Here is a 25,834-nt window from a genome sequence, read left to right as displayed (position 1 = left end):
AAAAACCCCTTAACCCACTTAAACTTGAATTAACATATCTAAGGTCTAGGCTACTGCAAAGTCTCCCACTTTCTGTATTGCGTATTGCTTTAATAAGCATCAGCATGGAAGATTCTTGCCTAGGAATGGGCTAGATTTGAACAATATGACAACAAAGAATGAAATTAACAAAAAAGATATGGTCCAAAACTGAAGATGTTCCCCGCTAGACAGATATGAACTCGGTAGAACAGCTGAGTTATTCACACCCAATAAACTTCATAAAATGAAGACAAGTTTAACAAATGTATCCGAGATCGATTGTTGGAAGAAAGGAGGAAGGTGATTGAAATCATATCTACTTCTTCTGGGAGAGATTAGAAGACACAAAAGGATCTATCCTGTCCTAATATCTGCAGCCCAAAAGTCAGGTTTTCAAATATTTTAGAAAAAAACCATATGGTACAGTTCGGATTAAAGTGGACCAAGTCATCGCAGCGCTATCCAGAGTTTCCATACTGGTACGTTCCTAATGTAGAAGGATAGCAATTGGAAAGGCTTACTGGGGTAAAGTATGCAACTTGATACATGTTCCACTTATTCTTCTAAAGTAGGTCAATGGTAGTACTGCCATTAACACAAGTTGAAATCTCTGTTCTCTTCTTTTTCAAACATTTGGATGCACTAGGAATATGTTAAATGATTCAAATAGTTGCTACTAGAAGAAAGACCACACAAGCAATAACCAAGTGACTCAAGCACAAGTGTGTCTCATTTTACAGAATATGTATGTATGCAGAATAGAAGATGTAATTCCACAAAATATATAGTCAATAAGCGTATATTCAACACAGTACACTAAGTGTTAAACAGTTCTAATGGATTAAAAAGGCCCAATGTATAATATGATTAGGCGGTTATGCAAATAGCCGCAAAATATAAGTTTACCTTTTTGTCAAATTGATACTTATATCCCATGTCACAAATCCGTACCAGTGTTGCCTTCTGCTTTTACAAGTTTCCACCTGCCATTTTGCCTTTTTTGTCTATATTCATTCTGTGACTTCCCCACAAAAGGAGGGGCTAGTAAATTTCTGTGCATACACACTGCCTTACACACTTAGAACAGAGCAAGAGGCAATCAAATAGATCCTTCCTGAATAAGAACTAAGGACAAGAACAACTGCAAACCTCACTCACTCAGAGATGAGTATACCTGGGATAACATGGGAGTTTTAGCATCTGGGCCATGGTGAAGAGTCATCTAGAGGTTTGTAATATACTCCTTGCCTTTAGAGCCTGATCAAAAACTAATGTGTTTTGGATCAGGTCCTAGATGTTAGCAGCTCTACAGGAAAGAAGAATGTATAGCCAGCTAAAGGAAGAGGGAATTGATACAATCCAACAGCAGAATCAGACAATATTTGTCGGGTGAGAAAAGTCTGCAGGAGCTGATGGCTGCTATGCTTCAGTTACACTACTTTGATTTCTCATCTCTTTATACTAAACAGGTATTGTGATGAAAGATTGCTGTTCAGTTAGGAAAATACTTCAAATGTTTACAACATATCAGAAGGACCTCAAAGCTTCAGAACACTCGGCAAAATACTCAAAATTCCTAATCAAATCCTGAAGAACTACTCCTGCAGTTTCTTGCAGAGCCCTCCAAAGTCAATGGACCTACATGTGGAGGCACGGGTCTGCTGATCAGAACAAGTTGTAGGAGCAAGATCTCAATATCTCATGGTTTGGCATGTCAGACCTCAGTGCCCTCCCTCCACAATGGAAGGCCAACACAGACTATATGAGGTTTTTCAATTCTGCAACTCTCTTGCCTATTTTGGTAACAGAGGTTTGTTTTTCTTTCTTGAATCTGCAAGTATAGTAATTGTTTACCTAGCAACACAACAACAAAAAGTTTTAAAAATTATGGGGTATGAATTTAGTTTTGGCTGGGTAAACACAATTGACAGGAAATTGCCTCACAATATGTATATTTTTGCTCTGAAAAAATACAGTATAGTATTTTGATAGCATAAAAGCTGTCAAGACAACATTGGTAATGCCAACCCATAAGGGATGCTGAATTTTGATATTTAAGGGAGTAGAGACTGACCCAATATTTTGAGATTTACATACAAGACTTACTAAATCTGCTAGCAGAAACCAAAAGTTTATATAAAACCATTCCTAGCCAAGTGTTCCATTTAGACAAGTTAAATGACTCAATTATGACTTATCTTTTTTCCTTCATTTACTATTATTTTAATGCACTTTGTATTAAATCTTATAGTTTAAGTAAGGCACGACTTAAGACAAAGGGAGTTTTGATTAAGGAGCAGGAATTTTTCCCTTCATCATTTACCATTCTCAATGACTGGCACCTATTTCTGAGTTTCCCAGTTGTTGCTTTTTTTTGTTTTAAGATCATGAATAAATTCAGTAAGTGTTTCTGAATAGGTTTCAAGGCCAGAATGCAATATGGGAAACTATAAAGGCAAGGGAACTTGTTATGGTCAAGCAGGAAGAATGGGGTCATGGCTCCTTTAAGGGTTCCCCTTCCTTTGGGATGGGAGGGGAGGACGTCACCTGAACTGGGGACTTGTCAGCAGGACTCATGAAAGCCATTATCTCCCTGTGCACCAGGTGGAAGTTAATATGCTCTCATGCCCAGATCAGCCGTTCTTACCCTCCCCTACCCATGGGATCATAGAAGGACTGGGTTTTTGTGGCTGGCTGTAGGCATCGTATTTGTTGACCTTTCTGGAACTGGAAACTAACTTTTCCCTCACCTCCCGATTGGCTGGAGTGCTTTTTTTTTCCCACCCTCCCAGAGCAGCTCCAGGATCCAGCTAGGTAAGTTGGGAAGCATAGTTTGTCAGGAAGCAGGGCCTGCAGCAGAGCCAGTCTCCGGGCAACCTAGTGAGTGCAGCAGGCATGTAGAGGCTGCCGGCTTGCCTACACCCCAAGATTGATTGGAAGAATCAAGAGTGTAGCTCTTAAGCCCAGCAGCAGTTTAGTGGCTGCTAAAAGCATTCACCCATGGCTGTGGTAGCTCCTGTGCCTGCTTATTCCCAGCCCTGCTCCTGCCTTGCCTCACTCCAAGTTACCAGTCCTTGCTCTCAGCATGGATTCCTACTCTAACCACTAAGTCTGACTGCCCATGTCCCAGTCACTGACACAGTTCAAGTAGTTGCAACTTAACAGGTGGCAGGTATCTGGTGCAGGGACTCATTCCATAGGGAATCTGGTTCCCGAACGACAGGGCTAGCCTTAGAAAGACTGGCACTCTGGGCAAACTTATATTTTGGCACTCTATCTTTGTGTTTGAGAACAAGAGGAGCATTGGGCACAGGACACAAGGACCAGCTCCTGGCCCCAGAGTTCAGATGGGCTGCACAGGGATGAGTTTCTGAGTCCAAAGGCTCCCCTGGCCATAAACCCCGACAACCTACCAGGAAGAGAGCAAGTGTGCAGCCCCCAACCTTGCCCATGGAAAGGGGAGACCCGGGGCTGGCCCACTGGCACTGCAGGAGCAAGCCCTCCTGCGTGCGCCTCCCCACCAGGCTGGCAGCTCTGGGCAACACCCACCATCAACTCGTCTGGCCAGGGGCTCCAACCCTGGGCTTGCTCGCACTTAGTGCTTAATTTGTGCTGGGGCTTGCCGAGACTTAGCCCCAGCACCTCTAGGCTCTTGGCCAGCAGTTGCCACCAGCAGCAGCGCAGAAGTAAGAGTGACAATACGATACCATGCCACTCTTACTTCTGTGCTGCTGCTGGCAGTGGCGCTGCCTTCAGAGCTGGGTGCCCAACCAGCAGCTGCTGCTCTCTGGCCACCCAGCTTGAGCCTCAACACCTCTTTCATTATAAATTAAGCACTGTCTACATTCACACCTGCTCCAGCAGACCAGGCCCACCAGTTCGCGGCACTTGGACAGTGCCCCCCAGATCATGGTGCCCTGAGCAATCACCAGCATCACCCACCGCCAAGGCTGGCCCTGCTGACAGACCAGATGTCACAGATTTTAGGGAGCACCCCTTACTGGCCTCCCACTAGGACTACTGTAAGGGGAATCCAAGCCCCTGCCACTCTGGATCCCAGGAGTATTTCAAGCTTGAATGGAACCCAGATGCTGCCCCAATATTGGGGTCCCCTAAGTATACTCTCAGGGCTCAAACCTTCTATCTGGCACCCTCTTCCACCTGTTGGAACTTGCTGTGCAGCCACTGAGACCCTCTGAGTGAAGTGGAAGGTATGAGGATGTGTTGTGTGTGAATTATTGCTGGATAATTCCCAAAATTTGTTAAATTAATAAAGTAGCAGTCTAATTAAAGGTTTCAGAGTAGCAGCCGTGTTAGTCTGTATTCACAAAAAGAAAAGGAGTACTTGTGGCACCTTAGAGACTAATAAATTTATTAGAGCATAAGCTTTCGTGAGCTACAGCTCACTTCATCGGATGCATTTCATCGGAAATGCATCCGATGAAGTGAGCTATAGCTCACGAAAGCTTATGCTCTAATAAATTTGTTAGTCTCTAAGGTGCCACAAGTACTCCTTTTCTTTTAGTCTAATTAAAGCACATCCCTTACGTCTTGCCTTTCTTCCAGCCTCTAAGGGACAATGGACTTCTAAGGCCATATAATCACCCTTCCTGCATAACATTCCATAGAATTCAGTAAGTAATTCTTCCTTAATACCAAACTGTCTGTATCTTTTAGAAAAGTATCTACCTAATCTTGATTTAAAGACTACAACTGATAGAGAATTACTTTATCCTTTGGTAACCTGTTACTTAATTTACATTTTATTTCCAGTTTCATTTTTTTCTAATTTCAATTTCTAGTCATTAGATCTTGTTATGCATTTGTCTACTATATTAAAGAGCACTCCAATATGAGCTATCTTCTCCTTGTATTCGGACCTCAGGATCATGATCAGCTTAACTCTTGAATCTCTTTCATTTATCAAAGAAAAGTTTAGTTTTTTTTTTTTTTAAAATAGATTAGACAAATGTGATGTCTGGACTACTAGGAATTAGGAAATCCACAGAAAGCAGATTGCCAGTATTTGATTAACAAGATTACTTTCTGCAGTCACTTAATTCAATGCTTAAGTATTTTTAAAAATATTTTTACATGGTCTGATATTTTTAACTCCACCTACTATTTAAATGATCTGAGCCCTCTACTGTTTAATACAGAGAGCCAATACAGATTATTTTGACTGTTGTTATTCCAAAATACCTCTATATTTAGAGATGATGCATATTTATTAAGGATTCCATTAAGCACGACATTTCCATTTTAATTTGAGACTTGGAAGTCACAAACACAGCTTTTAGATGGTATCCTCTACCACGGTCAATAGCAATCAGCAAGCATAAGGGAAAAGGGAGACTCCTGGGCTATGCAATTATACAAGATGAAAGGATTTGTAGTTGAAGTACCTTCCTGCAAAATGCTGAAAATTCTAGAGGATTAAAATCCTTCATGAAATTACAAATTAAAATGACAAAAAAAAAAGAAAGATGGCGCACTAATAATCTGTGGCAAATAAACTCCAGATTTATCACAGGAGCGGATATCATCTATGCTATACCACAGATGAGAAATCTGGAACAAAAGTTTAATTTTAGGTTTTTTATATACAGACTTATTCAATAAGTATGAATGTTAATATAAGAACACACTGTAAAATGTTTCAAACATAATACTACCACCTACCTGTAAACAAGATTTATATTAAGTTGCCGCCAATTTCACGAACATAAAGTGTGCATACACCTACTGCATATGGGCATTGTGTTCAGTGTTTGCGCAGTGCCTTTTAAAGAGTATTAGAATGTTGGATCAAAATGAAAATTGTTGGTAGGCAGGTATTTATAATTAAACTACAATTTATCACAGCTGAATAATTTTTTTTTTTTTGAAGATTTACATTGATGGGTTGAAAGTTATTACATTATGCAGATTTAATGTTTCAACACATGTAGAGACAGAATACTTCATACTATGTTGAGTGCACATTGTACACAGGAAAGTCCAATTGAGAGAAATAACTTCAAAATGTTATTTTTTCCCCCACACACACTTCCCTAAGTAGTATGCACTCAGATACTACGGTGACAAGATCCATATAGTAGTGAATGTAAATATATTTTACAACTTTCAACCTTTACTGAAAGTCTGTTGGATTGAAAACATCTCCACACACACACTTTCCAATGAAAGCTGTTAGAGAACATCGAAGACAACAACATCTGAACTTAATCTTCATATAGGTAATACACTTATCTAGTAACCAAATTTCAAAACTGAAGCTTAAAAACAGCTTTTACCTCAGTTATCCTGCAATGTATTACCTTTTATTTAACAGTAAAACAGTACTATCTGAAGATAGAGAGTACATTGTTCTTTAGTCATCCAAGTGACTAATTAGGAAAGCTTAATTACAATATTTTAATTGATTGTGTAGCTTATTTCATCAACTATTTTTCCCATTGGAAGTCACCATAAAAATTTTTTTTGTTATGTCAACACTGGGAATATTGAAGTGAGCACAATATTGTTGGGAAGAGGGTTTGTTAGCTGAGCTGTGCTCTATCTGCTTACTGAATAGATGCTTGTAATGGCAGAAGGAAATATTTCAGGTTGGTACTTAATAGCAGATTTAAAATTCAACATCTCTACAATCCAGAAGGCACCCCTCCAACAAGTGAAGTTTTTGGCCTAAATTACTTACAGGCTCTGTAACTGGTATATGGATTTTTTTTTTTTTACTACAGCATATTTCCCTGCAATTTACAATCCAGTCCATAATGGAAGTAAGCATATTTTGAAAATCTCCTGAGAGTACTATTTAGCCATACAAATGGCCTCAGACATAGGGCCTTGAAAATAAATAGTGTCCAGATTAAAGTCCTATATACTCTTCCATATTTAATTCACCTCAGTTGTAAAGTTCCTGAAAAGTTATTTCAGTCAAATCAATCTAGAATCCTCCTGAAGTGGTTGAGGTTCTATGGCAGGGGTGGGCAAACTTTTTGGCCCGAGGTCCACATCTGGGAATAGAAATTGATGGCAGGCCATGAACGCTCACAAAATTGGGGTTGGGGTGCGGAAGGGGGTGAGGACTCTGGTTGGGGGTGTGGAATTCCTTCATGTACTGCAACTGGATTATCAGAGCTGGACCACACTTCTCTCTCTCAAATACTCCACTGTGATGCAAGTGACAGTGGAACACAGTCAATCATAGTTTGAGTGAAAGTAATTGTAAATATATTTCTTGTATTCTGGATAGTTGGGAGAGAGAACATGTAAACCCAACCTTTCAGTAAGAATGTAAGATAAAGTGAAAAAAGAATTTAAATCTAGGAATTCTTTGGTCATGCTACAGAATGTTTAAAATTTCCTTTCCTTTATAGGGTATGTTTTGGAGTATTAAAAGTTGTAAAAAACACTGTTATGACCCATATTTATAATGGCTGCAATAGTGTCACTGGAACCTTGGAAAAGCTGCAAGAAAACATTCCTTAAGGAGATCACATGGGTTCCTGGGGGGGAAAAAAAAATCATGCAAAAACGTGGGCTGTGTGTCAAAATACACAAAGTAACATTATACGCTCCATGGAAAAAAGATAATGGCAAGCTCCTTCATGTTATTTTTCAACCAATAAATCATAAAACCCAGGAAACCAAAGACCTTTGAAAGCCTACATTTTACAATGGTTGAAAACAGAATGTCGTCGCTTTTTAGATTACCATCGCCAAGGCTAACCATAGCGATCACAATCAAAGCCTGAGCATGTTACATTCCAAGCAAGTTTACAGTTCTGCTGGCATGCTAAACAACTTCTTATAGCCTAGGGTTTGCAGTCATGGTTCAAGATAAGGAAGTCGTCCAGCTGAACTATGATTCCAACTTACTGGTTTTCAAGAAACTTCAGAGTTATTACAACTCCAATCTCTCTAAAAAATACCAGTCCTAGTCATAATACAGAATCATAACATAGCTTTAGGTTCATGTATTCATATACATTAATGAATTCATAAGTGACCAATTCTCTCAATTTACGAGTAACTAAAAGCAACAGTTCATTTTGATTTTCCAAAATTAAATTTCTCATTGTCAGAATTGTTTGTCAAATTTTAATGGAAATAATAAGTTGTGTGTTGTCACTTAGAAGGGGTGACAGTTATATTGCTACACAGCAATCATGGTACAACAATTCAAGGATTACTCAGTTCCAGGGTCTCATCTTTCTTAGCCAAACATGCACAACTGTAGTTGAAGCTGTCACCTGGTAGCCAGGAGTAGGAAACATACAAGAAATCCAGAAGTGGTACAATGTCAAAAAGTAGGAAATTATTTCTGTACTTCCTTAACAGGTGGTATACTAGGGTATATTTTCCCCACTGTTGTCTTTTCTTTTCCTCCTCGCCTTAGTTCCACTGATATGGGGCTGTCTCGGAGTCCTTCTCAATTCCAGACTTTCTTGAAGCAGTTTGTCAGAAACTATGCAGCTAATCAAATCCTTTTGTATAACAGCCATCTATCTAGTTTGGGTCTTCCAGCCCTTCTCCTACTTCTAAGATTAACACCCTGTTTCCTATATATTCTTCTGATATTCTTTTCACATGCCCAAACCACGCAAGTCTGGATTCCCTCAGCTTTTCTATAATTGGTATCATCTTCATACTTCCCCTAATTAATTTGTTCCTAACATGGTCTATCCTTGTAACTCCAAGCATCCATCGTAACCTTTCATTTCCACTGTATTCAAGATTTGCTCCTGCCTCTTCATCAGTGCCCAGCATGTGGAGCTATACAAAAGTACAAAGCTAATTACCATCATGTAGATCTTATTTTTCAGTTTGATAGGCATTCAATTAAAGATGACTTCGCTCACTTCTCTCCATTTAGTACCTGCCTCTCTGCTTATTAGTTTGTTGTTGAGTTCAGCTGTACTATCAAAACTAGGTACTTGAGCTTTGTAACTTTGATAGTGACTGCCCCTCCAGAGAGACTTATAGTTTTGTTGTCTTCCTGCAAGGTATCACTGAGTCTACAAACCATATACTCTGTTCTATTTCTGCTGATTTTCAGACCATCTCTCTCAAGTACACACCTCCATATCTCTAAATCTTCTTCCACTTCCTCTTCTCCCCCACGAGTACATCAATCTGCAAAAAGCTTACACCAGGGTGCCACTCTCTGGATGTTTTCTGTAAGCACAGCAAGCATCAGTGTGAACAAAAAGGGCCTTAGTGCAGAGCCCTGACGTACTTTATTACCAGAACCTGGTCACTTTCTACATATGGCCTTCAGGAAACTCTCTCATTCTCATATACTACCCAATGACCACACTCATAATGTGGTCATAAGATTTTTCAAAGATGAACAGATACAATATGCAGGATTTTCCTCTTTTCTCTATATTTTTCCACAAGCAATCTTAGTGCAAAGATCGCAATCATTTTTTACTTGCCTGGCAAGAAAATCCTGATTGTCACTGACCTTTACTTCTCTTCATAGTCTCTTATCCATAACGGTCTCCCAATTTTTCCTCGTGTAGCTCACCAGTTGAATGTCACATTAGTTATCCGAGTCTTGCTAAGTCTGCTTTCCTCTTAAATATTGGTATGGTGCTCTTCTCCAGGCATCATCTCAGTCTTCATGACAAAATTAAACTGTTGTGTCAATATGTTCACACCTTCCATACGTCTATTGGTATGCCACTCGAGCAGACTTTTTTTTATTTTTCATGTTGCTCAGTGCTTCTGCAACTACTTCCTGGATTGATGCCACCAGACCCTGGTTTGATTTTAATCATATGGCATGGTTCTCTTGGATTCTCTTTATTCATAAGCCTTTCAAAGTAATTTTGCCACTGTTCCTTAATCTGGTTTTCATTTATTAAAGGTATTTCTACATTTATCTTTAATTACTTTGATCTCACCACTGTCTTTAGTTCTCTTATCACGGGTCTTTGTTAGTCTATATATTTCTCTCTCACCTGCATTCGATTCAAGATGGGCATATAATGGCTTTTGGCTTTGTGGCTGTCACCTCTTTCTTTGCTATCTTTTTGGCTTTTTTAATATCCTGCTGGAATGTCGCTTGCCTAAGTTTTTCCCCCTTGCTCTTTTCCTTCCCAGCGGATCAAATTTACTTATTCCATCACCATATCTCACTGGGGAAAAACCCTCTTGCTTTTGTTTCACCAAGCAGATCTTTACACATTTTTGAATTTTGCTTGCAATATGATTGGACAATTGAGTCGTATTTTCTCTTAACCCTTCTAAAGAGATCTCCCACACTTTCATTTAAAACTTTTTGCTAGCACCATTAAAGCTTCCACTACTTGGTTTTCTGTACTACTTTCTTCTCATGTATGTTATATACCCTAGTCAAAACACAGAATGGTGGTTCGAGTTGCAATGCTTTCCTCTGGGATGAGCTTAACAATTTTTGGTGCTCTTCAACTTAGTTTATCGAGAAATAATCTAGCTGCACTCTCATACCACCACTCTTAGGCTATGTTGTCTACACTATGAGCTTGGGGTACGACTCCCCTGCTCATATTATATATATTTGTATTAGCACTCAATGATCTAGCATGAATATAAATAGCAGTGTAGCTGCATTAGCACTGACAGTGGCACCAGAGGCATGACTGAGCTGTGCTGACGAAAAACCCACCCGAATTTAGTGCCAAGTACACAACTCAGTCATGCTTCCATTGTCACTACTTGTACTAGCACGGCGACACTGCTATTTATACTGGCATTAGCCTGGTAAGAGCTAGCTCAAGTACATGTATACAAGCAGGGGAAGCCACACCCCTAGCTCGTTGTGTAGACACAACCTTGTAGATACATTTGCCACTCTTTTGATACAATTAACAGGGTAAGCTACAATAGCAATGGCATTTTTATATATTTCAATGATTTTCATCTGGAGTTCTATTTATTATTTTCCTCAGTCTTCCACAGCAACTTGTAACTTTTTTTTAAAAAAATTATATACTAGGCTCTTAAGCATTCTCAATAGCTTCCCAAGGGGAAAAAAAGAACAAAACAAGACAGGCACAGAAGAGATCTTATTAAATGTATGCTTTAGATTTTAGCAGGAGAGAAAGCATTAAAATTGTAACATTTTACAATCCCCCACTCATTTTAATGGCTCACCTATTTTCCCTCCATATTCATTCTGCCAATTAAAAAATAAATAAATAAATGCCATGTTACAAAGTTACTGAGCACTAAATTTAGAAAAGGCCTTTTTGCATGCTTGAACTACAAGGGTATACTGTTAACATATGCAGCTGGGCAAAAATGCACAAGTAATTTTACAACACCCACTAAACAATAATTGCATCTCAATTGCATCTCAAACTGTTAGTGTGTTTGTGGAATATCTAAAACGATACTATATTATGGTTTTGGTGAAAGTTTTGCGAAAGAGTTTTCAGCCCAACAGATCGCAATTTCTTAATCAAAACCAATGGAAGTCAACCAATATTTTCAGATGTGCTTTTTCTCCTGGAAACGTCTTCCATTTTTAGAGGAATTATGACAAAAATTGTATGCACCATGTTACTGTAAGTTCTAACTGCTCCAAGTATTATTGAATAGTTTTGATTGTAAAGTTTAATACTTCAGCAGTTGGAGGCCTCTTAGCAGAGCATAGTTCTACAGCGATATCTGCTGTTTGATCAACATGAACTACTCAGGTTAAAGTTGCCAGTTCCACATGGCATATGAAGAAAGGGAAAATAGCATTTTGATACCTTTATTAAGGTGGAAATTAAATGCAGACAATTCTCTTGGACAACTTTCATAACTTCAGCTAATTACTCTTGCTGGGAGTACCTTATACTAGAAGAATGGAAAGCTGTATCTCATACTGTAGAGACAAGATGCAACTAAGCAATGTTGTATAGGACTAGCATTTGGAGGTTAGTTGTGAGGGGCTAAAAATGTAATTAAAATATGTTGGCAAATATCCTGCTACTCACATTACAGCTATTTAACAGTATGTGGTTAAATACACAGAGGATCCCACAGGAAAGCTGTGCACTTAATTAGTTACAGATCACCAAGAGCACACATTTGTTTGACACTGACAACAAATGCAATAAATGTAGTATTCATACCTTGAGAAAAATCAAGTTGAAGACTATGTCTGTTATAGTCAGGATGACACTTTCTAGCAGAATATAGCACTTTCCAGTCACCTAAAACTTTGGTCCCCAATTCTGGTGCTTGACAGTGTCCCCTCAAATTATAATTCAAAAGTTTACTCATATTAAGAGTCTTAGAAATTGTATTTATAATAATTGTGGATTTACAATTAGTTTATGTTATGTCTTTATCAATTATTTGTATTAGAGAAGTGAACCAACTGGGACTTGGGCTCAGTTGTAATAGCCACTGACAAAAAGGGAGTCCCAGCCTCAAAAATATTACAATATAGTTAAAAATAAAGGATGGATGGGAAAACAAAGGTAAAGTGAAATGACATACACAATGTCACACAGCAGTCAGTAACGGAACAAAACAGAACTTAGACCTCCCAACACCTAGTCCAATGACCTATCTTCTAGATCATTGCCTAGGGATACAGGAGAAAGTAATGTGAAGTTTAGCTGCAAATATACTCTTTTCTAACTCAAAGTATCATCATATAATTCTTTAGGCAATGCTTGTTGTGCCAAAGTCAACTTCACTTAATTTTTCTTTGAGGTTACAGTAGCAAGGTAACCAAAGCTCCTGTTTTAGTTATTTTAAGAATTCAGTTTTCTACAAAAATTTTCCATATATTACATATATAGGTTTCCTAGAGCTTAGAGTATAAGTGCTGCAGGGATCTACAGCCTGCTTTTACTTACGTTAGACAAGCTCTGTGGACAGCCAACAGCTTATTACTTAATCATCTCTGTTCCAGGAAAGTTATTTCAGGAGTCAGTCTGAATCTTGTTCTCTGCTTTTTGTTTTTTGAATTTGGTAAAGTAAGGTGGTGACAGGAGATTTTAAACAATGTTTTTTTGCTCATGTGTGTCAGACATCTGGCACAATTTTTTCATCCTCCCAAAAAACTGTAATAAAAAGATACTTTAATAAAGAATTTTAGAAAGAATTTATGGTTTTTCCCTAAGTCTGAATGCAGAAGATGGCTGACTTTTGCAGAGTAACCAATGTAACCCAAGAAACCTTTATTTCCCTATACCTGAAAAACAAAACCTTTGCTGCTATTGCTACAGGCAACCTTCTCTGTATCCACTTCTCAGTAAGCATGTTCCAATATCCTATTTTTAAGTAGTTAGGTACAAAAAATGTTTTTCCACCTATAATTTTGGATTTTATACTTTACTCATACTTCCAGCTTTGGCTTGTATTGAAACCAGTTCACTCCTCTTAAGGATGTTTCAAGCTGTCTGACTGAATCTGCAGACATCACTGCATTGCTTACATTTGGGTCACATTTTTCATCTTTTCTTTTCAAACATGAGGGCCAGGGAGTGTACTTTTCTTAAATAAAAGATGAAAGTGACAATCACAGAATTCTGGGAATCAGAGTCCTAGCCATGGGCATATAGTCCCTATGCCTCAATCTGGCCCCAGAGAGAGGCTCCTTCAGACCTGTTGTGAAGTATTCTAAGGTTTTAGAATACAGTGACACTAGCAAGGACGTAAGAGATTTAAGGTAAAATTTGCTCTGCGTAGACTGATGCCGGACATCTAGGAAAGCATGTACTGATCTGGAAAATAACTAAAAGGACCACTAACATCTAAAGTATGGATTCCCCTGCTAATGAATGTGGCTTAGGGAAAAATACTGGTAGACAAACTAGTTCAGATGTTACTCAGTGACCACAGAGGGGAATTTAGGGAGTTGTTAGAAAACTACCTTATGTTAGACTAATGTTATTTTGCTGAAGTTAATCTAAAAGCCCATATTTTTTCCCCCTTAGTGACAGGGGAATCTATCCCTTTTTAAAGTTTTGTGCTCCAAAATCCAAGGCTTCACTTAAAAAGTAGTTAACTTCGTAGCCATTGGCTGTGAAGATATACTTCCAAACACGAACCAAATGTAAATTGGCACAGTGTTTTCTTTCTGAGACTAATAAAAATGAGCTCCAAGACAGGTGCAAATTACCACCATTTATCAGCAAAGAGAAAGCTTTATCTGCCAGAAGATTCAACTGCTTCCTGGATGCCTAAAACTCGAGCCATTTCTCTACCTTTTCCTAGCTAACAAAATCTTCCATTTTAACCCCTATTTCCCAACCTCCACATAGTCCAGACAAGACAAAAAAAATATGCATGTATTAAATATCTATATGGGTGCTGCCATTACTCCAAACTATATTCAGGTTTCCAGGCTTCGTACAACATTTAATGACTTGGAGAATGCACAGTGAAGAAAGAAACTTGAGATTTGCCAGAAACAACACAGACCTGCTTTTTACACATGTAAGTAAGGGGTGTATTCTAATTCTGACTGAGAAGCATATACAAGTCTCTCCCCTGCAAACTTGAAAATGACTGGATTATTTTACAGCATTTTAAAATTAAGTTTATAGCATAGATTTTAGAGCTTAACTGAAGTTGTCTGTACACAAGCAACATCACAACCTTGTTCATGAGGTGTTTACATTTGATGATTTGTATTCCCAACATTAAGTAGTTTTGTCCTATATAAAAAAAAAGTTATAAGTATCAAAGCCACTTTTTCAGCTTCAATGACTAATTTATATCTTGTTTATAAAGTTAACGTCAGAGTTAATTTTCTGTCGACACAAAACATGCAAAGTACAACGTTGCCAACTCTTGTGATTTTATTAGAAAAGTTTTGCAATATTTGGTATTTCTCTTAAAGTCCCAGCTCCATGTGCTTACAGGAGAATCTCAGTTTTCACTAAAAAATGAAGTTACCAGACCTTCTTGGCTATGGAGAAAAGCTTGAAAATATGACCCAAGACACCCTAATGGCTCAGAAATCTAATGGGAATTAAAAAACCCCAACTAAAAGAAAAAAAATCTCATTTTTAATCCAATCATGATTTTTGAACATTTGAGGCTGACAACTTTCATTCTAGTGTAGATTTTACATGAAAAAGAAAATATTAAAATGGTTGAAAATCAAACAACTTGAAACATTCTGTCAAAGTATTATGTTCGTAAAATAAACAAAGTTAAAAAAATGGAATACCTCAGTCTGACCTTCATGGGCACTGGATTCATGAGTAACACGAATAGCCTGAAATTAGAACATATGTTTAATTAGACTTCAAACAAAAAAAATCGTTTCCTAAAATACCAGGTGTTTAAAGACTCTCTCTACTTTCTTCATTTTAACTTGTAGGTTATGGAAGTCTACATCAAAGTAGAGGAAAGTTGTGCTATATACTATATTGTATGATTTTTTAGGGTTGTAACTATTAGAAATATTGATTAGACATTAACTAACCTCAAGATCTCAATTTTTTTTAAAAAAAAGACAGTATTTTAAGTGTTTTAAGAATTTTTTAAAACTGTAATGCTGTTTCATGCAAAGTTAAAATCAAACAACTGTTGTTAAAGTCATTCACGTGTTAGTGAGATTACTAATTCCCCACTAGTAGCAAGCAACATTTACAATAAAGCATTCATGTCTAATCTAGCAAAGCACTTCAGCACATGCTTAACTTTAAACACGTGAGCAGCCCCATTTACAACAATGGGATTATTTAAGCACATCAGTGTTTGCTGGATCAGGGCTTAGATGCAAGACTATTCCTGCAAACAATTCTACTACATTTAAAAAAAAACAAAAAAAAAAAAAGAAAAAAAAAGATACTAACTTCATAGGTTTCTAAATATTTGGCTCTCTCTTCAGGACTCATAGGTAACGAATCTTCCAGGAATTTTTTCAATGTAGAATCTGATTCTTAAAAATAAAAAAATAAAAAAAATAAATCATTCAATTCCTCTTTATGTTCTAAGCAACTTAGAAAATTAGATGAAAACTGAAAGGTTACAAGATAAGGAACAATTCTGATTTGTATTATTTCTTCTTTACTTTTCCTCTGGGCTAATATTAAACATTACTTTGTCAAAAAGCTTGTACACAAGGCACACAGTGTATTTACATCTAGACAGAAGACTTAAGCCTGTAATGCAACACATTCTGTTCCACAAAATACAATGACAAAACAATTTAAAGTCACCAGACTCTTATTATGGTGTGAAATATTAATATGGTATCTGCTACTTTGAATTTGGAGTTCCATTTTAGTCATTTAACTCTATGCTGTATTACTGTCCTTTGTATTACTAAAAATTCTTAATGGACTGCCAACTAAGAAAAGTCTGTGTTGTATTGCTGTTGTATAATTAAGACAATCCGACTATAGGTGAATTTCTACTCATGTCTTTTAAAGAATTTTCAAGTAGAGTCAACACTATGAAAAAAGTACTGTACCACCTACCCTCCAAAAAATATTAAGTATATTAAGAGAAAAGATTTACCGAAGTTCATTTTATCTCTGTTGTTTGCAATAGCATGAATAAGTCCAATTGTTCCACAAGCATTGTTGATGGTTTGCTTCATGAAATATACTGATGATCTGACATTTTGACCCTGGGCTTTTATTCTCTCTTCCTCTTCTGTTCTGAATGTTTCATACTGGAAAAGAAAATCAAAAGTGTCTTGCATGTAGACCAATTAGAGTGAACTATTTCAAATTTCCTGTCCAAAAAAAAAAAAGCTCCATTAAAATTTAATAGTAGTTTGAAACGGAAGGAAACAGAACTGAGTAAGTTCTGAATAAGATTGCAACCTTTATTCACATGACCAGTCTCATTGATGTACCTGAGATTATTCACTTGTATAAATCAGGGAGATCAAATCCTAAATCAGTATCTTGTCACCAGCTAAACATCAGTGTCTTTTATCCAATATTCTAAAACACTTAACTTGTTGTGCCATCTAGTGCTATGTCAAGAACGTTCAAAAAATGAAGATTGATAAGCTAGGCTCACTTTTAGAGAAACAGTCCCCTTTACCATAGCCTCCTTTGTCTCCCTGCAATCCAACAAAAGGCCTTGAAGAAGGTAACGGAAGTTTTACATCTATGGCAAGCAAAGTGGAGTACAATAAATAGCTACACTAAAAGGGGGAAAAAAAATGAAGCATTGTAGAAGCTCCAATATATAGTCTTAGACTTTTCCAGAAAAGGTTGAGTCATTTATATGTTTTTAAGCGGTACTGATAACTTTGCAAATGGGCCTTTTGACACCGTAATAAGAAGAGAAACTGAACAGAACAAACAAAATTATTTCATGGCACACAGTTTGACTGTGTAATTTGAAAATTACTAAATTTATACACGTATTCATATTGTAACAGGATCTACTGGCGAGAGAAGCATCCTGGGGTGGCACAAGAGGATTCCAGAGTTTGTCAACTATAGTAGTGATCTTTGGGGTAAAGAAGGTAGTCAATAAGGAGTGAAGAAATGGTTTCAGGAAGGAAAGATATCCAGACCATTGATTCTGCCATTTAGAGTTTGATGATAGAGCTCCTGGATACTGGGTAGACTCCCCTCTGTAGGGAACCATTGGAAGTCTCAGGCCTGGTCTACACTACGAGTTTCTGTCGGATTTAGCAGCGTTAAATCAAATTAACCCTGCACCCATCCACACAACGAAGCCATTTTTTCGACAAAGGGCTCTTAAAACTGATTTCTGTACTCCTCCCCAACGAGGGGATTAGCACTGAAATCAACATTGCCGTTTCAAATTAGGGATAGCATGGACGCAATTCAAAGGTATTGGCCTCCAGGAGCTATCCCACAATGCACCATTGTGACCGCTCTGGACAGCACTCTGAAATCGGATGCACTGGCCAGGTGTACAGGAAAAGCCCTGGGAACTTTTGAATCTCATTTCCTGTTTGGCCAGGCGAGCTCATCAGCACAGGTGACCATGCAGTCCCAGAATCAAAAAAGAGCTCGAACATGGACCGAACGAGAGGTATTGGATCTGATCGCTGTATGGAGAGAGGAATCCGTGCTATCAGAAATACGTTCCAAAAGATGAAATGCCAAAACATTTCAAAAAATCTCCGAGGCCATGAGGGACAGAGGCTACAGCAGGGATGCAACACAGTGCCGCGTGAAACTTAAGGAGCTCAGACAAGCGTACCATAAAACCAAAGAATCAAATGGATGCTCCGGGACAGAGCCCCAGACATGCCGCTTCTACTCTGAGCTGCATGCAATTCTGGGGGGGGGGGGGGAAGACAGGGGGGCACCACCACTACCCCACCCATGTCTGTGGACTTAGATGATGGGGTACTCTCCGCCATGCCTGAGGATTTTGCGGACAAAGAAGAAGATGAGGAGGATGACGACGAGCTTGAGGAGATCACACAGCACACCATTCTCCTCGATAGCCAGGATCTTTTTATCACCCTGAGTGAAATACCCTCCCAACTCAACGAAGCTGGAGAAGGGACCTCTGGTGAGTGTACCTTTTAAAATAGAATATATGTTATAAAAGCAAGCGTTTTTTAATGATTAAGTAGCCCTGAGGACTTGGGATGCATTCGTGGCCAGTACAGCTACTGGAAAAATCTGTTAACATGTCGGGGGATGGAGCGGAAATCCTCCAGGGACATCTCCATGAAGCTCTCCTGGAGGTACTCTAAAAGCCTTTGAAGAAGGTTTCCGGGGAAAGGAGCCTTATTCTGTCCTCCATGGTAGGACACTTTACCACGCTATGCTAGTAGCAAGTAATCTGGTATCACTGTATGACAAAGCCTGGCAGCGTATGGTCCCAGTGTTTGCTGGCATTCAAGCAACATCCGTTTTTTATCTCTCTGTATTATCCTCAGGAGAGCGATATGGTTCATGGTAACCTCGTTGAAATAGGGGAATTTAATTAAGGGGACATTCAGAGGTACCCGTTCCTACTGGGCTGTTTGCCTGTGGCTGAAAAGAGATCTTCCCAGCAGTTAGCCACACGGTGGGGGACATTGGCACTGAGCTGTTCGCATTTGGCTAGCAGAGATCTTCCCCGATACCAGCCACGTGGTGGGGTGAGGGGTAAAGCATCATCCCAGAGAATTGAATGGGGGTGGGGGTTAGTTTGGTTTCTGCTGCTGCACATTAACAGGAAAACCGCAGCACTACATGGCCAACTCAAGTTGCTTTGCTTGGTAAGGGAGAGGAGGGCGCTGCTGTTATAAAGGTTGCAGAAGCCGAAAGACTATGGCTTACCGTGGCCGCCTGCAAGCCGAATTCTGTTGCCCGGCACTGAGTGTGCGATGTCTAACACGAAAGTCGCAGGCACTCAATATAAGATGCAAAATGCAACCTTGTACCAAAAAAAAAATCACATGTGCTATGTAATGTGAATAGTGTTGTTCACCGTGAAAGAGTATAGCCATTGTTCTCTAAAATGTCTCTTTTTACATATTTCACTCCCTTTTTTTCCCCTCCAGCAGCTGCAAATGTTTCAAGCCCCCTCCTCCATCCCAAAGGCTATCTCAGATGAGGCAGCTAAAAAAAAAAACGCACATGTGATGAAATGTTCTCTGAGCTCATGCAGTCATCTGGCACTGACAGAGCTCAGCAGAATATGTGGAGGGACACAATAGCAGAGTACAGGAAAGTGGCTGATGAACGTGAGGAGAGGTGGTGACAGGAAAATCAGAGGAGGAATGAGGCAATGCTGGGGCTACTGCGGGATCAAACGGACATGCTCCAGCATCTGGTGGAGGTTCATGAATGGCAGCAGGATCACAGACTGCCACTGCAGCCCCTGTTTAACCATCCTCCCTCCTCCCCAAGTTCCACTGCCTCCTCACCCAGATGCCCAAGAACGTGAGGGGGGTGGCGGGGGAGGCTCCGGGCATCCAACCACTCCACCCCAGTGGACAGCGCAAGCAACAGAAGGCCATCATTCAAGAAATTTTAAAGTGGCCTTTTCCTTCCCGCCTACCCTCCTCCCACATCCCACCCAGGCTACCTTGTGAGTTATCTCCCTATTTCTATAATCAATTAATAAAGAATACATGTTTTTTCAACTATAGTGACTATTTCCTTTGCAAGCAAGCTGTGATCAAAGCAGGAAGGGTGGGTGGCTTACAGGGAATTTAAAGGCAACCAAGAGGGCAGGTTTTCATCAAGGAGAAACAAACAGAACTGTCACACAGTACCCTGGCCAGTCGTGAAACTGGTTTTCAAAGCTTCTCTGATGTGCAGCACTTCCTGCTGTGCTCTTCTAACCGCCCTAGTGTCTGGCTGCGCATATTCAGTAGCCAGGCTATTTGCCTCAACCCCCCACCCTGCCATAAACATCTCCCCCTTACTCTCACCGAGATTATGGAGCACACAGCAAGCAGCAATAACAATGGTAATACTGGTTTTGCTGAGGTCTGAGCAAGTCAGTAAACTGCACCAGCGACCCTTTAAACGTCCAAATGCACATGCTACCACCATTTTCCACTTGCTCAGCCTATAGTTGACCAGTTCCTTACTACTGTCCAGGGTGCCTGTGTACGGCTTCATGAGCCAGGGCATTAAGGGGTAGGCTGGGTCCCCAAGGATAACTATAGACATTTCAACATCCCCAACAGTTATTTTCTGGTTTGGGAAGTAAATCCCTTCCTGCAGCAGTTTAAACAGACCAGAGTTCCTTAAGATGCGAGCATCATGAACCTTTCCCGGCCATCCCATGCTGATGTTGCTGAAACATCCCTTGTGATCCACCAGTGCTTCCAGAACCATTGAAAAGTACCCCTTTCGGTTTATGTACTGGCTGCCAAGGTGATCCGGTCCAAAAATAGGGATATGCGTTCCGTCTATAGCCCCACCACAGTTAGGGAATCCTATTGCAGCAAAGCCATCTAGTATGACCTGCACATTTCCCAGAGTCACTAACTTTGATAGCAGCAGCTCAATGATTGCATGGGTTACTTGCATCACAGCAACCCCCACAGTAGATTTGCCCACTCCAAATCGATTACCGACTGACCGGTAGCTGTCTGGCATTGCAAGCTTCCACAGGGCTATTGCCACTCACTTGTGAACTGTGAGGGCTGCTCTCATCTTGGTATTCTTGTGCTTCAGGGCAGGGGAAAGCAAGTCATAAAGTTCAATGAAAGTGCCCTTACGCAAGCGAAAGTTTCGGAGCCACTGAGAATCATCCAAAACCTGCAACACTATGCAATCCCACCACTCTTTACTTGTTTTCTGTGCCCAGAATCGGCGTTCCACGGCATGAGCCTGCCCAGTAACACCATGATCTCCAAATTGCTGGGGACTGCGATTTTAGAGAAATCTGTGTTTATGTCCTCATCACCGTGCTGCTGTCACCTCCTCTCCTGGTTTTTCAGGTGATGGTTCTGCATAAACTGCACGATAATGCACGAGGTGTTGACAATGGCAATAACTGCTGCGGTGAGCTGAACAGGCTCCATGCTTGCCGTACTATGGCGTCTGCTTGGGCAATCCAGGGAAAAGAGTGCAAAATGATTGTCCGCTGTTGCTTTCACGGCGGGAGGGAGAGAGAAAGAGAGGGAGGGTTGACTGACGACATTTACCCAAAAACCACCCGCGACAAATTTTTAGCCCCATCAGGCACTGGGAGCTCAGCCCAGAATTCCAATGGGCAGCAGGAACTGCAGGATAGCTACCCACAGTGCACTGCTTGGAACATCAATGCTTGCCACGGTACTGTGGACGCACACCGCCGAATTAATGCGCTTAGTGTGGACGCATGCACTTGACTTTATACAATCTGTTCCCAAAAAATCGAATTCTGTAAAAATCAGAGTACTTTCATAGTGTAGACATGGCCTTAGCTCAAGGTCTGCTGGGGTTTGTAGGTCACTCTACCAAAGCTGGCTGGGAAACTATATAAACAGCTTCTTTCCCTTCAGAAGGAAAGACATGGTGGGAATGAACTGGAGCTGTTGAGAGCCTCTCAGAGACAATGAAGCAAACTCTGGGTCTCAGTACAAGTTCCCGGATTTCTGCTGAAGAGAAGCTACCTTTAGGAGCAAAAGCTTGTTTTGCTTTGAAAATACTCTACAACAATGGAATTGGGAGGGTTTTTTGCCAATGTTCAGCCCACTATACACACACATTACTGTATTGTTTCATTTCTTTGGTGTGACCTACTCTGCTGCGGAGAAGTTTACCAACAAACAAGTATAAAAGAAACACACTGTGCTTTTACAAACAACTGGAAAAACAAATAAACTGGAAACAGCTGCTTGGAAGTAGAACAGAGTAGGCAGGTTTTCAGACAGAGAATCCGGACTACAAGAATGAAGGTATGTCCTAATTTTAAGTCTTTCCACCTTTTCAATATGCTGCCCTAATGACTGATTTTTATCAGTCAGCACAGCAAACCTGAAAGCACTAGACAACTGGTTTTGTCAATTATTGAACATTCCATTCTCTTATCTACTGCTGGAATGTTGTTCTCTCTGGAAATACGATGCTTCCCTCCTTTAACTCCTTGAAATAAAAAGGGTTGCAATAAACAATAGTTATAAATCTCTTAGCAAATAACCATATCTGCTTTATACATGTGCCTAAAATGCTCTGTTGTGCACTTTTTCACAGCGATGCTGCTGCAAAAAATCCATTACATTTCCTTAAGCAGAACACTACAAATCCCATGTATTTATGGGATTAAAAAATTACTTGTTGGTACAATGAACTAGCAATACTACTACTAAGGCATATTCAATTTCTGGGCACTATTACTCACTGAACTGGCCAGCAGAGGTTAGGGGCATTACAAATTACAGTCAGGTTGGCCTTCAAGAAGGAAAGAATGCTTGCTCTGCTGTAAGCATTCCAGACTACCAGGGCAAACTATGCAGCACTAATTGTGAGGCGTCAAGGAGGCACATTAACAGTTCTAAACAGCGGCTTATTCAGTCCCCCTCTGTCAAAGGGCTAGTACTGATGTAAGGGCTCAAGATTGAGAGATGTGGAAGTATCAGAATATAAGGAAGTGATTTGCCAGCAACAAGCAGCACCCATTTGGGAAAGCAGAATGGCTCAGAAAGGAGTCACACTAATATATACCACAATACACATTGACTGAATGCAGCCCTGTATTCACACCCTACACACTATTGTAATAATTTGTGTACAAAATATGCTTTGTGAGATATCATTTGAAAACTAATAACTCACTGGACAATTATATCATGGTAAAATATGTGTAGCAAAATTATATGTAGAGTTATGAACATAAGATGAAATTATGATTCGAGGTGTTTAACCAGGCAAATCTGGAGAGTGGGTAAACCAGTTTCCTGAAGACAAAGGACAAACTGATGCCTCTAGCCAGGGGTCAAAGCTGACTGGCGATCACCGGACAAGTAGCCATTCTTTGGCAGTGAAGAGGGGTAGGAAGAGATCTATTTGAATTTTAACAAACAACAAGGTCTTTCACCATGAGACCTCATGTCTGCATCCTCGCAGTTGGAAGGAACTTTATCTAGGAGTAACCCTCAGGAAAATGCATTTCAAGGGTGACTGGATTATAAAATGGAGGGGCAAAAACAACCCAGGTGTTCATTCTCTATTTCTATCCTCCTGTCTTGTCCTTTCCTTGAAGGGGACAAAAAACCCCAGACGTTAGGGAAGGTTTCTGACCATGAGAATTTGATCAGCCCTGTTGCTGGGAACATGTGGTAAGGATTTCTCCTTGAACCAAGTCTAGTTTGTTAAGTTTTAGTTACTAGAAAGTGTTTTATTTTTTATTTCTCTTGTAGCCATTTCTGACTTTAATGCATTATACTTGCTTAAAATCTCTTTGTAGTTAAATAAAACTTGTCTTATTCTTTTATAAAAACTAATCTAATGTTGTATTCAAACTGAATTGTCTGGGAGACTCCACTTCAAGTAGCAAACTGTTCAATATTATTTTAGGTTCATTGCCACTGTCAGGAAATATACAAATTGTGCAGGAAAGGGCTGGACAGTGCAGAACACATGTTTTGGGGAGAAATCTGGGACTGGGAGTGTGTTGATGTCACCCTGCAAGTGGTAACCAAGGCTGGTGGAAGCCAGTGTGTGACTGGAGTGTGCTGGAAGGCTACTGTTATACACAGTTATACACCAAGAGTGTGCACCAGGCCCTCTGAGGCAGACCGAGCAGTCATACCATACCCTGCCCCACAGTCCTCCAGGCCTGCCTAGAAAAGCTGCAGGGAAGCAGCCAATCAGAGCCCAGCAGGCTCAGATAAAAACTGCAGAGTCTGAGTAGGTTCAGTTCCCTGGTGGGACCTGAATGAGAAGGAAGGGTGCTCTGCTCTGGCCACTGAAGGTTGAGAGATAACCAGAAGCTGAATTCTGGCTGCATTTTGCTTTCTAAAAGGAGAGAGTGGACCTAAGAACTGTAACCCTAAGAGGGAAGAGACCCAGTGGGAAGAAGCCCAGGGAAAACAGTAGCAGCCAATTGTCAGAATTAAAGGAAGCAGTGTGCAACTACTGCTCATTGGGTCCCTGGGTTGTTGACTGTGAGACTTAGTCAGAGGGCTGAGCCACTGAACCAACTTACAGGACACCAGGAGAAAAAGAAAATTGCAGCTCCACAACCTGCCAACAGAAGGCACTCAGAAAAGGTGAGTGCGCTCCATCACACACAGACACTCAATGTGTGACATGCATGCTGTTTGTGAGGGGCCCAGGTTGGTAGTTACAGTTGCAAAGCATTCTAAAGCACCCAAGGCAACGCCTCACTGGTCTGGATTGGACCCCAGAATGTCATACACATATCTACGCACTATTTTTCCTGAAAACCTGAACAAATTAAGATTAAATTATAGTAGAGTGAAAAAAGTGACAAAAAGAAGCCATAAAAGAGATCTTTCTAGGACTTGTGTCCTTTGCACACTTATGGGTACAGTACTCAGACTAGCCACAAATAGTCCATTGATATTACCCCATTCCCAAAGATAAGAGAGTTAAGACACTGGACAAAAGTTCAGGTTTAGGGAGCTTATTGTTCTTTTCCCCAACCCAAATAAACCCAGTGGAAAAACCCACAAAGGTTTTATAAAACATTGATTTGCTTCCTAAGCATATTTCTTAAACATAAAAAGGTACACATTGTTTAGAGGAAAAAGCTTGCAACATTGAATAAGACAAGAACACAGTCATCAGTCAAGGAAGAAGAGGTTAGAGAGGTCTTCTGACTGCAGTGCTGTTTTCCCTGCAATTGTAAAAATTATGTTTTGAGGCAGAGTCGACTGACTCCCTTGACTCTCAGAGCAGAGGGCACTGTCTAGGGTTCTCTACTTGACAATCTTTTAGAGCCTGTGACCTTGCACCTGTTCCCGTCTCCCCCTATCCTCGCATCTTCCTCCTCATTATTTGTCCTTTGCCATTTAGGCCTTGTCTAGACTACGATTTAACATGTTTTAGCTAACATCTTTATGTAGACAAAGTAGTGAGCCTTCTACTCCAACAGTTAAACACATATTAAAGCCTAGCCTAGACAAGGCATTCATTTATTGCTGATTTGTCCATGACCTCTCCCTTCTGTTGAGAATAACCATGGTTGTGTATCTCAGTGGAAGTCCCCTTGTACCTCCACTCAAGCATCACAATGATTAAATAGGCCAAATACCTTTCACGACAAGTTCACTTTTAATAAGACAGGTGGTCTTAGAAATACTTCTGCTACTCTTAACTTTAAAATCGCAGCCCAACCCAATTCTGAGACAACTGCTTAATTCTGTAGTTATGTTAAAGACTACTGAAACCCTCAAAATGAACAGCTATGAAACTAATGAACTAGAACAGATAAAACAGATAAAAACAGCAGTTCTGAA

At 40.0% G+C, this 25,834-nt stretch overlaps 1 protein-coding gene and 1 long non-coding RNA gene across 3 annotated transcripts in view; one reads left to right on the top strand and one right to left on the bottom strand.

The window, feature by feature from the left end:
* UCHL3 (ubiquitin C-terminal hydrolase L3) overlaps positions 1-25,834 on the bottom strand; it is a 78,591-nt gene that overhangs the window by 29,931 nt on the left and 22,826 nt on the right. For both annotated transcript variants that reach the window (XM_038386687.2, XM_038386688.2), the window contains exons 4-6: positions 16,495-16,651; positions 15,828-15,913; positions 15,197-15,244 (exon numbers count right to left, since the gene is read on the bottom strand). In XM_038386687.2, the coding sequence (XP_038242615.1) occupies positions 15,197-15,244; positions 15,828-15,913; positions 16,495-16,651 (291 nt within the window). The remainder of the gene's footprint in view (positions 1-15,196; positions 15,245-15,827; positions 15,914-16,494; positions 16,652-25,834) is intronic.
* LOC122457966 lies at positions 1,849-6,498 on the top strand. The gene is made up of 2 exons (XR_006277762.1): positions 1,849-4,314; positions 4,558-6,498. It is a non-coding gene; the product is annotated as an uncharacterized LOC122457966 (long non-coding RNA).

Source organism: Dermochelys coriacea, chromosome 1 (assembly GCF_009764565.3).
Source record: "Dermochelys coriacea isolate rDerCor1 chromosome 1, rDerCor1.pri.v4, whole genome shotgun sequence".
NCBI classification, from domain to species: Eukaryota; Metazoa; Chordata; order Testudines; family Dermochelyidae; genus Dermochelys; species Dermochelys coriacea.
Note: the sequence above shows the minus strand (reverse complement) of the source record. Positions and strands in the feature narration are given on the sequence as shown.